Source organism: Dipodomys merriami, unplaced genomic scaffold (genome assembly GCF_024711535.1).
Source record: "Dipodomys merriami isolate MVZ:Mamm:240054 unplaced genomic scaffold, mDipMer1.0.p SCAF_62, whole genome shotgun sequence".
Classification (NCBI taxonomy): Eukaryota; Metazoa; Chordata; class Mammalia; order Rodentia; family Heteromyidae; genus Dipodomys; species Dipodomys merriami.
The window spans coordinates 279,029-292,500 of NW_027206202.1; the positions used below are offsets into that span (position 1 = coordinate 279,029).

General features: G+C 53.7%; 2 protein-coding genes across 4 annotated transcripts in view; one reads left to right on the forward strand and one right to left on the reverse strand.

Annotated features, from left to right (window-relative positions):
- LOC138814919 (VPS35 endosomal protein-sorting factor-like) overlaps window positions 1–2,307 on the forward strand; it is a 55,994-nt gene extending 53,687 nt beyond the window's left edge. For both annotated transcript variants that reach the window (XM_070004040.1, XM_070004041.1), the window contains exons 30-31: window positions 363–509; window positions 748–2,307. In XM_070004040.1, coding sequence (XP_069860141.1) covers window positions 363–509; window positions 748–846 — 246 coding nt within the window. In that variant the 3' untranslated portion in view covers window positions 847–2,307. The remainder of the gene's footprint in view (window positions 1–362; window positions 510–747) is intronic.
- A 98-nt stretch (window positions 2,308–2,405) lies between these two features.
- On the reverse strand, window positions 2,406–12,251 carry LOC138814920 (lysine-rich nucleolar protein 1-like). 2 transcript variants are annotated; one of them, XM_070004042.1, is made up of 5 exons: window positions 11,957–12,251; window positions 8,671–9,593; window positions 6,697–6,765; window positions 6,319–6,396; window positions 2,406–3,937 (listed from the first exon to the last, which is right to left on the reverse strand). In XM_070004042.1, the coding sequence occupies exons 1-5, from the start codon at window positions 12,105–12,107 to the stop codon at window positions 3,626–3,628; spliced, it is 1,533 nt and encodes a 510-aa protein (XP_069860143.1). In that variant the 5' UTR covers window positions 12,108–12,251; the 3' UTR covers window positions 2,406–3,625. The 2 variants fall into 2 exon arrangements, with proteins under 2 accessions (XP_069860143.1, XP_069860144.1); XM_070004043.1 differs by lacking the exon at window positions 11,957–12,251 and adding an exon at window positions 11,149–11,743.
- Between the last annotated feature and the right edge of the window lie 1,221 nt (window positions 12,252–13,472).

The window sequence follows — 13,472 nt, forward strand, 5'->3', positions numbered from 1 at the left end:
TGGCCATGGCTCCTGGTTCTACAGTTTGGCTTGGGTTCAGGAACCTGCCTGTTGGCATGGCCTTTCCTAGTGACTGTTACCTTTGGGGAGGGGACCTCTCATGGGCCTGCTGTGAGTCCTAAATACGTATTCCCCCTCTCCCATTGAAATGGAGTGTTAGGCGTAGCTTGCCCTCTCTTTCTCCATGAGGTGCACACCTTGCTCACATTTTACAGATGGGAGAGGCAGCAGGACTCAATGGGTGGAGCAGCAAACACACGGCAGAGCTGGCATTTGAACCCCACCCACAGAGTCTCTGCTGGGCTCTGTGGCCCTGGGTGGCCCAAGTCCCAGTGCAGGGGGTCACCACCCTTTCTCTACAGGCCCTGAAGCGCCAGAGCCTGCTGGGCCTCTCCTTCTTCAACAGCATCCTGGCCCACGGGGACCTGCGCAACAACAAGCTGAACCAGCTGTCTGTCAACTTGTGGCACCTGGCACAGAGGCATGGCTGTGCTGACAGCAGGACAATGGTGAGGACCAGCACTGCCACACACAGCCAGTCCTGCTTGCCTGGGTTCCTAGCTGGCACCAGGCTTCCTCACATGAAAATGCCCCATACCTGCCCCCCCCCCCCCCCCCCCCGTCTGATTTTAAGGGCACATTATGGTTCAAGTTCTACTATGTGCTCACACAGCGGCACACTCACCCGGCCTTGGGTTCCCAGTGTAGTGAGCCTCACGTGACACAGACCTTGCTCTTCCCTCCTAGGTAAAAACTCTGGAATACATCAAGAAGCGAAGCAAACAGCCGGACATGACTCATCTGACAGAGCTGGCCCTGCGACTCCCCCTGCAGACAAGGACCTGAGCCCCATGGGGACTTAGGGTTTTTTGTTTTTTAACATATATATGTGGTTGAATGGTTTAAGCTCTGACCTCTGCTCAGACTTTTTGACAGCAAAGAGAGAATCGGCAAAGTATTAAATCCAATTCTCTGAGGAGCAATGTCCTAGCGTTTCTTTGCCAAGGGGCCTTGCTTCAGCTCCTCAGTGAGGCCCGGGAGCAGCTGGGCCTTCTGCAGGAGAGAACCAGGAATGCAGGCAACTTCCTTTACTGGTGTGCCTCACATTGTACCTGTTTAGTAAGACAGCAACCAGGTAACACCTTTGACCTCATGGCAGATCTCACATGCATTTAGCCCCATCAAGAGTGGTCCAGGTTGGGCTGGGAAGGTGGCTCAGTGGTAGAGTGCTTGCCTTGCATGCCTGAGGCCCTGGGTTCGATTCCTCAGCACCACATAAGCTATGGCACGAAGGAGAAAATGAGGTACAATCTGAGTCGCTGTGGCTTCAGTGAAGTGCATAGGTGCACTCAGGTCTATAGTCCAGTCACTGACCTCCACCAAAGGCCTGTGGTGCATTACATGGCCTGGGGATACCTGCTCTGCCTCTGGAGCTCCGCTGCTTCCCTGCTGCTGGCCAGTTTGCTGGAACTCCATTCTTGACATGGTTTCCGGTACAGCATTTAACGACTGGTGCCTGACATTGTCAGAAACCATGCAGGCTGTGGATTAAGTGTCAGGACCTAGCCGATTGCACAGGCCCTGCCATGCCCATGGCTAGGCCTGCCATCCAGCTGCTCGGGAAGCTGCTCAAGCCACAGCATAGGAACACCCCGTCTCAATAAGTAAACAGATGAATAAACCCTCAATTTATGCTTTTGGGAAATGTGCCCTGAGAGTGGGATACATTTCATCTTTACTCTTCCAGGGAGGTAGGAGGTGACTGCTAATGCATGGCTCACCTCAGAAAATAAAATTTAAAAATAATTTCTAGGGCTGGGAAGGTGGCTCAGTGGTAGAGCACTTGCCTTGCATGCCTGAGGCCCTGGGTTGGATTCCTCAGCACCACATAAGCAGAAAAAAAAAAAAGCTGGAAGTGGCGTTGTGGCTCAAGTGGTAAGAGTGCTAGCCTTGAGCTGAAGAGCTGAGGGACAGCGCCTAGGCCCAGAGTTCAGGCCCCACGACTGGACCAAAAATATGTATATAATAATATCTATTCAACTCATGTTCCTAAGTTTAGGACTAGCAAGACTAGATTTTTGGGGGCCAATCTGATGACAACCCCTGTGCCTCAAAGAAACAGCCGTACAACGCAACCTCCAACCCCAACTAAACACGTCAGAAAACAGGGTTGTTATCGTTCTGCTCAAGTTCTCCCAGAGCAGAGCGCCTTTATTTCAAAAAGTTATTTCCATTAAATTTATTTCAGTAGGATGAGGGAAAACTGGGAGAGAGCGAGGGAAGGGGGTGACATTGTCCAAAAAGAAATGTACTCCTTACCTGATTTACTTAACTGTAACCCCTCTGTACATCACCTTTATAATAACAAAGAATTTTTAAAAAATAAAACTACCTGAAACAAAATGTATTATGCTAATTAAAATCAAGGGGCAGATTCACAAATTACTCTCCTTAACTCATTTCTTCTAATTTGAGGCTACGATTCCATCAGCTCTCAACCTAAACCACTCAGTATCTGAAACCACAGTTGTGAACCACCACACTAGCTAGACAGCTGAGTTGGGGTTCTTGCTAATACTCTTGTCTAGGCTAACGTCACCCTTCAGTCCTCCGGATCTCTGCCCTGAGCGGCTGGGATTATAGATGTGCACTACCATGCTCGTCTGGACATACCCCTTTTAAAGGAGAGCTATGGCTGCCTGGCAGATACTTTGATGGGCCTGATACTTTTTTTCTTGATGGGCAGATACTTTGATGGCTTCAGGGGCAGAGGCTCACACACTGAGGCAGACAGTAGAAATCATTTAGGACTAAAGTGGGAGGAGCCAGGGTTGAAGAGACAGCTGGAGTATAGGAAGGATATGGCCATAGAGGGTCAGCTACTTAAAAAATACCCAAAGGAGAAACAACCAGTCCTAGGTGAACTCTGACCTTCCACCACTCTCTCCCTCTCTCCCAAACTCCTAGGACCCACAGGTAGGCTGTGTTCTGTTCTGCATGAGGCAGAGACATGAGTAACATAAGACTTGATATAAACCTACAGAGGGCCTGGGGAGAGCACTTAAAGCAGGAAAAGGAGGGACAGAGTGGGTCAAGCCAGGTGTAGCCTTAACATCAGGCTGAGACTAAGTCCCCAAGAAGGGGACATGTGAGGAAAGGCAGAGCAGGCTGGAGCTGCTCTGGAGCCATAGCCTGCTGCTGTCCTGGCTGCCCAACTTCCTCTGGTGACACATTAGATTCCTGTAACACAAGTAAGCAGGCCTATAATCCTAGCACTGGGGAGAAGAAGGCCTGACATATAGACACCCCAAAACTTCTGCTTTCCTTCATCAATTTGTCCCAGTAGTGATGACCTGCCCTAGATGGGTATGGCCTGCACTGCTGGGGTCCCTGAGCTGTGGTGCCTCTCCTAGAAGATGGTGGAACAGTAGGGCTTCAGCTGGAATATACGCCCTATCCATGTGTGCTCTGCAAACACCAGTCCCCACCCCTTGCTCCTCCAAGCCCACCCATCCAGAGTTGTCCTGAACCTTTGCAAGTGTCTGGTTCAAGATAACTGCCTGCAGCTTCCACCTGCCACACAGGAAGAAAAGCCAGGTGGGCTGCTGAGAGACCAGATGGGAGTTTAATCGCTCAGCTTGATGGACCTGGAGGCGTTCCTGTCGATGTAGAAGACTTTGTCTGGGGTGGGAGAGTAGCCGAGGCCGGCGCCGCGGCTGCACTTCCAGCTCATGGCCCGGTCGTAGTCCTGCTGCAGGTTCTGCTGCAGGCTGTCTGCCTCCTTCTTGCTCAGAGCCATGTTGGGCTTGCCTACTGTGCTGGCGGAGCGGCTGGACGAAGGGGACAGGTGCTTAAAGCCACCCATAAGTTTGAGAAATTTCAGTTTCTGTTCCTCAGTTTCAAAACCAGCAGTATCCCACTGGCCAAACTGGGTTCCCTGTGGGGAGGAAAATGCGGTTATTTGTCTTCAATCCCACGCACCCTTTCCCTCCACTCAGCCCCTGCTGCTGTGGCCCAGTGCCAGTACGCCAGTAGACAGTCTCATTACTATTCCTGCGATCTGGGAGGACAACTGTGGCCACTCTGTGACGGATGAGGAAAAGGAGGCTGATGGGCAGATACCTCCTGTGTCACCTGAGGGGTTCCAATTCAGGCCTGGGCACCACGAGAGGCCCCCCCCCCACGTGACCAGGTGTGACATTGCCCTGGCTCTGCCTGACATTGGCAATGTCAACCATCACTTCCCCTGCCCTCACCACCCAGCACCATTACCTCCTAACAGCTGTATGAGTCTTCCTGTCACACTGTGACCACACAGCTGACAGAAGCAGCAATGACTTGCTCTGCTCCGGGTTAGTCATGGCAAATAGGAAAGGGACAGAAAAGGGTCCGAGCAAGACTTAGCCTCCAAGGATACTCCCTCCTTCTCACCACCTACTGATTTGATGACAGCCCTTGGATGGCATCTATTCATTACTAATCAAGTTGACAGTCAAGATTCACATCTTAGAAGTAGCATCGTGGCCGGGGGGCCAGTGGCTCGTGCCTGTAATCCTAGCTACTCAGGAGGCTGAAAAAAATGGAAGTGGTGCTGTGGCTCAAGCGGTACAGTGCTCACCTTGAGCTGAAGAGCTGAGGGACAGCGCCCAAGTCCAGAGTTCAAGTCCCACGAACAAAAAAAAAAAAAAATGGCATTGTGGCTCAAAGTGGTACAGCCTTGAGCAAGAGAGCTTATGGACAGCGTCCAGGCCTTGAGTTCAAACCCCATCACCACCACCACCACCACCACCAACAACAACAAAAGAGAAGGCCTTATAGAGCTGGGAATGTGGCTTAGTGGTAGAGTTGCTTGCCTAGCACCCAGGAAGCCCTGGGTTTGTGATGCCTCAGTGCCACATAAAAAAAGTCAGAAGTGGCACTGTGGCTCAAGTGGTAGAGTGCTAGGCTCAAGCAAAAAAAGCTCAGGAACAGTGCACAGGCCCTGAGTTCACTTGCAAAAAAACAAAAAACAAAACCACAAAACCCCACCCCTCTGCTCACCTCCACCACCTTTTTTTCCAGTGCTGGGGATCAAACCCAGTGCTTGGAGCATGCTAGGCAGGTGACCTTCATCGTGGTCCTACCTCCCCTCTCCTCTTAACCCGGCACAACTCAGCTGTTACCACAGCCACTTCCCATGCACCTGTACACGGTGCACTCTGTGCCAGCACATCCACACCTGGTCACTCCCAGCTGGCTGCTGGTGGTCCTGGGGAGCCCCCACCGTCTGCCGACCCCTACATGGGCACTGGCCTACAGGCCTCATGTCAGCCCAGCGCTGGTTTCCATTCTGCCCTGTGAGGATACCTACAACTGCTACAGCTGCCCAGGGGGAAACTGGAGACCTCAGTTTCATGGTGGCCCCGGTTAGGGAAATGACAACTTCTCAGGCCACTGGTGATGCCCCGCCCAGGTCTGAGAAAACCACTGCCAGGGGCCAATGGGGCCTGGTGAGCTGCTCTTCCACAGGGATCCCTGACCCCTGCCTGCCTCAGGGTCACCTGAAGCACCCCTGGCAGACCCCAGTGCATGAAGGGAAAGATCTTGCTTAGACACACCATACCGAATCACTGATCTCGGCAATTCTCATTCAAACTCCTGTCAATACACATGGAAGGCTGAGGCCAGGGCCAGAAGGTGGTCTTTCCCTTCCCACAGTCAACCTAGCACCAAGTTCCGTGGTGGGCCTCGGTGGCCAACCCAGAGCAGGCTCAGGCCACTCTCCAGGTCCTTGGCCCGACTGCAGCCAGAGGCTGAGCTGGTGCTGCCCTGGCCTGCACTGGCTACTGTACGACCTTGCTGGCCTTCGCTGTAGACCACCCCCAGCCCTCTGCTACCTCGGGGTTCTGCCCTCCTCACCTTAGGGTGCCAGACAAGTGTCACCGCAGCCTGTGTAGACCAGCCTGGCCTCTCCTCCTCTTTTCTACCTCTTTCTCCTTAGTATAGCTGTCATTTGCCTATCCCTTCCTTATGGATTCTCCATTTAACTGTCCTCTTGGGCCACCAACGTGTGATGGTGAGGTGAGGGGGGTCCCAGCTGCCTCTGATACCTACACTTGGTACACAATAGAGGCTCACATAGTAAGTGTGTGTGACGGGGGTGCAGAATCCAGTGACTCACAGGGGCCTAGCCACGCAGTGCGCATGCTGTCCTCCCACCTGCCCTATTGAGCCTTCTTCCCTCCCCTTTTCTCTTGGCCAGGTCTGGAAAAGTTCCTATTGCTGCCCCACTCCTGCCTCTCCCACCTCATGCTACAGGGACCGCAGGGGCAAACTCACTGTCCAGCTTTTGGAGTCTGATGCCTCTATCTTGCCTGATTCCCGGTCGATCTCTTCCTGCAAAGCCTTCCGCCTCACCTGAGAAGGACAACAGAGGGGAGGTGACCCCAAGCTCCTTCCAGAGCTGGGGATGGAGAGAGGGGAGGCCACCCTGAGCTCCCTCCAGAGTTAAGGATGGGGGGCAAGGTGGGTGGTGGTGAGCTGCCCTCCACTAGAGCCAGAGGGGGACTTTAGTAAAGACACAAAACGAAAGTTCCTTGGCCTAAAACTCGCAGGCCTCAATTTATCCCAGTGATCTTTGGAGAGCCTGGTGCCCCCACAACCAGGACCTTGTGACCTAGTGGGTAGCAGGTGTACAGGGAGAGGCGCTGGCTGTACCTGGTCTATGCAGGCCTCATCCATGTTGCCTTTCTTTTCCAACACCACCTCCAAGTCTGTGTCGGATGCCTGCAAGAAAGGGAAGAGAGGCTGAGGCTCTCACTGAGGCTCAGCACACAGGATGAGGTCCTTAAGAGTCCAGGACTCCAGCCTGCACCCTTGACATTAGGCCATTTCAGCTCTCCCGCATCTCCCCCAAATCAGTGGCACCAGGCATTTGACAGAGGAAGAAACAGGTTCCTAGGGCTGAAGCAACAAGCACAGGGCTCCCTGAGGCTGAGGCATAGCACCTATTCCAGCCTGGGCCTCCAGACACAGGCTTAGCAGGCAGCCTCCCTGCTGGCACTGGCAGGAGCCAGGAAATGTGGAAGTGGCTCAAGGGCCTGTCACCCACCCCATCTAATTCTCCCTTCCATACTCCTGTCCCTCCCCATGCCACAGCTCAGGCTTGCTTCAAAGCTCTTTCTCCCCTTCCCAGGAGGCACGGTACTGGTGTCTGTACCTGCTCTGCTCTGAGGACAGCAGTGCCCCCCCTCCAAGTCCCAGCTCTAGCCTCGCTCACCATACTCCTGAAACAGCCTCTAGTACAGGCTCCCCAGTAACAGTGGCCAGGTTATGGGTTCTCACGTTAGTGTGCTCTGCCCAGCCCTGGTGGTGTGTGTGTGACAGGATGGCTGGCCTAGCCAGAAGGGATGAGCACATCCGGCTGGGAGGCAGAGCCCCTTCCAGGGACAGGCCGCGCAGAGCAGACATCTCTCACTGGCCTCCTAGGGAAGGAGGTCCCAGGTTTCTGCAGTTTCTTCTGAATAAAGCTGCTGGGTGGACTGAGCCCCATGGGCGAGGACAAAGCTGGGAGAAACCCCACAAGCAGAACTTCCCCTGCAGACCCCCAGCCTGGTAGCCTCCACCACCCAGGGGCTGCCCTCAGTGAGCACTAAACAAGGCTTTTCCTGCCAGGCCCATGGTGATTGGATGGTGTGATGGCACAAGGCCACCTTGTAGGACACACAGCCCAGCGTAGGGGAGAGAGACCAAGCTTTGTCTTTCTTGGGCTCCAGTGACACTGGTCTCTAGGGGAGGGGCCATGCCGGAAGCCCCAGTGTTGGGTCTCCTACCACCCCTGCTTCTGTCCTCCGAGCCCCAGCTTTCTTGTCAGGTGCGGATGGCCACAGCACTCTCCGTTGGGCTGGTGGGGAAAGGACCAGATCACTGGATCACCAGGTGGAATACGGACCCAGAGCCTGCCACACCTTGCTCTGAGCAGGGCCCAGACCTGGCCACAGGATATTACATCCTTCTGCTGCACCCACAAGTGCCTTGCTCAGGCAGGAACAGTGGCCTGACCCTGGTGAAGGCCCAGCTGGATGCAGGTCAGCAGAGTCCCCAGCCCTGTAACTCACCACTGCCATCCCTCCCACTCCAATCAGGATGGAGACTGTGGACAGAGGGCCCCAGTTCTCATCTCAGATGCCCACCCCCCGCTTCAGACTGTGTGGTTTAGGTGGGGCAGATACCGTTGGAACTGCACCCTTGGCTTCTGATCAGGTCATCTGGTTTATGACTCAGTGGACGCCTTTGAGAGCAGCCAGGGACCTTCAGAAGCCAAGCCTGGAGCTGTGGAGATCATGAAACTGGCAGAGGGCAGAGAGGAATTGACTAAGTCCTCTTCTCAGCCCAGAGCTGAGAACACCTTCTGGCCATCTGTTAGCCAATACAATGCAGTGGGCTCACAGCTATATACACAATGTTATCTCAAGCCATATTATTATCATAGTTCATGAGCCGCTGGATTCAGCCACACCTGAAGCTGGATAGCTCCAATGCTTTCCTGCACATGTCAATAACTGCCCTCTCCCTTCTCTCCCTGTGCTGGCGTTTCTGATAGCTAAAAGTATGACTATGTACATGCAAAAGTGCACCAGATATACATATGCACTCTCCACCCTCAGCCTGTTCTCCCCAGGGAGGACTTACCTCCTCCCAAGGGTCTTTGACTTCCCCACCTTCTTTCCTCTTCTTTTTCTTCCTTTTTAGAGCCAACTCCTCAACTGGCTGCTCTACCTTTTTCTTGGACTTCATTTTCTTCTTCACTGGGGACTTAGGACCATCTCCTATTGGGATAAATTCTAGAGCTTCAATCTTGACTGGCTTCTTCTTACTTCCTTTCCTAGAGTTGTTCTCCACAGACTTGGAAATTTTGAGTTGACCTAAGTAGGTGTCTCTCTCCGGATGGATCTTCTTCTTCTTCTTCTTCTTCATCTTCATACTGTGCTCTTTGGGGTTCCCCTGTTTCCGTTTCTGCCCGGAGGCTGTCTGCTCCTCAGTCTCCTTCCCCACTGAGCATGTGCGCAGCGCATCTCCAGCCTCATAGAGCCACCGGTCCTGGTTGGAGAAAGCAGAAGTATCCTGGGCCTTTTTCTCCTTCTTGTGTTTTTTGAGCTTCTTGCCAATCTTCATAATTTCCTCACTCTTTGTGTGGTCTGGGGAAGTCTTTATCCAAGAGTTGTGGGAAGTAATTACAGGTAAGGACTTCCTCTTCTTTTTCTTCTCCAAGCAAACGAACTCCAACGGGTCACGAGCCTGCTTCCCAGGGCTGTAGGACTTCGCCCGCCTGGCACATGACAGTCTGGGTTCGGATTCCTGGGGCAGCTCACCAGTGAAGCTGTGACTTTTCTTTTTCTTCTTCTTTTTTTTCCCCAGACATATCTCAGGGAACGACCCTTGGCCCAAGTTAAAATGGGATGTGGCCCTTGTGGGAGACTGGTCGGAAAAATAATTGTCATTATTTAACATTGAGTACTGAGTCTCTGGTTCTCTAACAACCATCTTTTTCTTCTTTTTCTTTTTCTCTGGGACCCCAAGGCCCAAGTCTGCTTTGTGGGTCTTTGTGACCATTGCTAAAGAAAGAAATGATTCAAGTTATTACCACACGTGTACTCCCTGACCCTACACTGCATTCCATATTACACTCTGCACAGAGCCATGGTTCTGAGTGGGTGGTAGGAAATGTTAGGACCATTGTACTGGAACTCAGTCATGAGAAAACAGAGAAGCCACCTTTCAAGAGGCTGAACTGGGAATCTTTATTGGAGAGCCTAGAGCTGCAGGTAGACTCCTGTCTCAAAGACCAATAGCTCCGAATGCAGCTAGCACAAAGCTTATATAGTCCCAAACACATAAGGTGTGAGGAATTAAGTCTAACAAAAGTGTTATACATAAGCAAAGCAAACCAGAGGAGGACACTTATATCAAGGGCCAATTATCTAGGGGGCTTTTCTTGGAGCTTAACAACTCAGGAAAAAACAAATGTCTGTCACCTCTAGATCTGCAGAGCTGGGTGGAAAAGCCCCTCCACCTAGCAAAGTACCAAGATGGCTGTAAGGACAAGGCATATTGTCCTTATTTCAGGCCCATAATTCTTTGGGAGCACAGGGAAATCTGACAAAGTACTGGAAGTTAAATTACCTAAAGTTAGCTCTAGGATATAACCTAACTGTTCTCCCACCTTAAATCACTCACTTGCATCCCTGGGCCTTTTGTTTCTTCATCTGAAAAATGGAGAAGAAAATAACACCCTTCTTGCTTATTGACTGACTCTGCGGACACAGGTGACATCAAAAGTGCTATAAAGTCGGGCATGGGTGGCTCATGCCTTAAACCTAGTGATTCAGGAGGTTGAATTCTGAGGATCATGGTTTGAACCAGGGCAGAAAAGGGCATGAGATTCTCCAATTAACCACCAAAAAAAAAAAAAAAAGGAAGTGGAACTGTGCCTCAAGTGGTAGAGTGCCAGTCTTAAGAAAAAGCTCAAGGGGGCTGGGAAGGTGGCTCAGTGGCAGTGCACTTGTCTTGCATGCCTGAGGCCCTGGGTTCGATTCCTCAGCACCACATAAGAAAAAGAAAAAAAGCTGGAAGTGACGCTGTGGCTCAAGAGGTAGAGCACTAGCCTTGAGCTGAAGAGCTGAGGGACAGTGCCCAGGCCCAGAATTCAGGCCTCATGACCGGACCCCCCCCCCCAAAAAAAAAAAAGCTCAAGGACAAGCTCCCAGGCACCCAGTTCAGGACCCAGTATCCCCACATACATATGCACAAGAGTACTATGTGGACAGTAATTAAGCCTGAGACAACCCCAGAAAGTACCAGAACAAAATCCCAACAAATGGTGACTTTTTTTTTTTTTTTTTCCCAGTCCTGGGGCTTGAACTCAGGGCCTGGACACTGTCCCTGAGGTTCTTTTGCTCAAGGCTAGCACTCTACCACTTGAGCCACAACACCACTTCCAGCCTTTTCTGTTTATCATGGCTGCTAGGCAAGCACCTAGCCACATTCCCAGCCCCAAAGGGTGACATTTAAACAGATGGGCAGAGGATAAAGCAGAGTCCAGGAAACACAAGAAATGGGGGGATGCTCAAGGAATATGAGATCAACTTGATGAGCTTCGGCCACTCTTACCCCTTAGCACCTGGCTGTTCAGCCCGGTAACTCCCAAAGTGCATCCACTCGTGCAAAAAAGAAAATCAGTTCTTTCTTGCCAGTCCTGGGGCTTGAACTCAGGGCCTAGGCACTGTCCCTGAGCTTCTTTTTGCTCAGTCACTTAAGTCACAACACCACTTCTGGCTTTTTCTGCTTATGTGGTACTGAGGAATCGAACCCAGGGCTTCACGCATGCAAGGCAAGCATTCTTTCCACTAAGCCACATCCCCAGCCCCAGGAAGAACTTCTGCACGGGCACGAATGAAAGCGCACGCACGCCTTCCCGGGTTTGTTTGTTTTTTTAAAAGGCAGCATGTCTGGTGTAGTCCGGACTGGCCTGGAACTCGAGGTCCTCCTGCCTCAGCCTGCCTCGGCTGGGATTACAGGCAGGCACCCACCAAGCCTGGCGTCTGAATTCCCACGGTGGTCTCGGGTGTAAAGGTGGGCTCCATCCTTGGTTTCACAGGCGGCAAGTGTGACACAGGGATTCGAACCCCCGGCCCTCGGGAATTGGCAGCCGGGATGTGAAGGAGGCTGTGCCAACGCTCGGCCGCTCGGGCGGTATCGCGATATCTCGGGGTCCCTTCCCGGAGAACGCCCCGGCAAGCGCAGCCTCGCCCCGTCGATGGAGGGGGGTGGGTCGCGGGCGGGCGGGCGGGGGGCGGGGGATGAAGGCTGCCTACTGTGTCTCCCTCTTCTCCGCCACGTAACCCATGGCGTCGGGACCCAGTCCCAGACTCCCACGCCGGCGGCCAACACCGCGCGCGCCACATTCGAAAAGACTCACCTGTGGGCCAAACCTCCCGGCCTCCACGTGAGAGCGTGCTCCACCGTGACCCGGAAGTCAACCCCGAGCCGCCAGCCCGCCCGCAAGAAATCCGGCTCCTTCCGGGTCGCAGGCGTGCAGATAACGCCGTTACCATGGAGACCGCGGTCATGGTGGCTTTGTGGTCTATCGCCGCTAGGAACGCTCTCCGAGACGAGCCCGGCTTGTCCGCCGAGCCTTCAGGCACTGCCCCGACGCCGCCTGCGCCCCTCGAGCAGCCGGTCCCGCCGGGGCAGGTCGCAGAGCCGCCGCCGCCGCCGCCGCCGGACAGAAACCTGTGGGAGCAGATCTGCGAGGGTAGGCCTCCCGACGGGCCGCGGGGCGGGATCGGGCGGGGGCCGCCGTTTCCCAGCGCCCACTGTGCGCCAGGCGGCTGACGTGACGGGGAGGGAAACGGAGGTGGGCCCCGGGGGGGAGCCGAGCCCTGGCTCCAGGGGTGGAGCGCCAGCCTTGGGCGGGAAAGACGATGGACAGCGCCCCCAGGTCCTGGATTCGAGCCCCAGCACCGGCTCTCTTGGTCTCTGTCTCCCTGTCCTCTCTCTCTCTCTCTCTCTCCCTTACCTCCTTCCAAAAACAAGCCGTGCGCCAGGGACTCTCGCCTGTAAATCCTAGCTACTCAGGAGGGTGGGACCTGAGGATCGCGGTTCGAAGCCAGGCCAGGCCGGAAAGTCCGTGAGACTTTTACCTCCAATTAACCACCAAAGCAGCCAAAAGTGGAGCTGTGGCTCCAGTAGTAGAGGCGCTAACTTTGAGCAAAAAAAACTCCATGACAGCGTCCAGCTCCTGAGTTCAAGCCTGAAGATCGGCGCGCGCGCGCCCGCACACACACACGCACACGCACAAAGTGTCAGGACCCTTCCTCCTCCCCGCCCCCCTGCGTCTACTGGGATCCTTGTAACCACGGACACACACACACACACAAATGTCAGGACCCTTCCTCCCCACTCTCTCCACACACACACACACACACACACACACAGAGTGTCAGGATCCTTCTTACTCCCCATCCTCTACACACACACAGTGTCAGGACCCTTCTTCCCATCCTCTACACACACACCCACACCCACACACACACACACACACACACTCTCTCTCTCTCTCTCTCTCAGAATGTCAGGACCCTTCTTCCTCCCCACCCTCTCCACACACACACACACACACACACACACACACACACAGTGTCAGGACCCTTCTTCCTCCCCATCCTCTACACACACACACACACACACACTCAGAGTGTCAGGACCCTTCTTCCTCCCCACTCTCTCCACACACACACACAGAGTGTCAGGACCCTTCTTCCTCCCCATCCTCTACACACACACACACACACTCAGAGTGTCAGGACCCTTCTTCCTCCCCACCCTCTCCACACACACACACAGAGTGTCAGGACCCTTCTTCCTCCCCATCCTCTACACACACACACACACACACAGAGTGTCAGGACCCTTCTTCCTCCCCATCCTCTCCA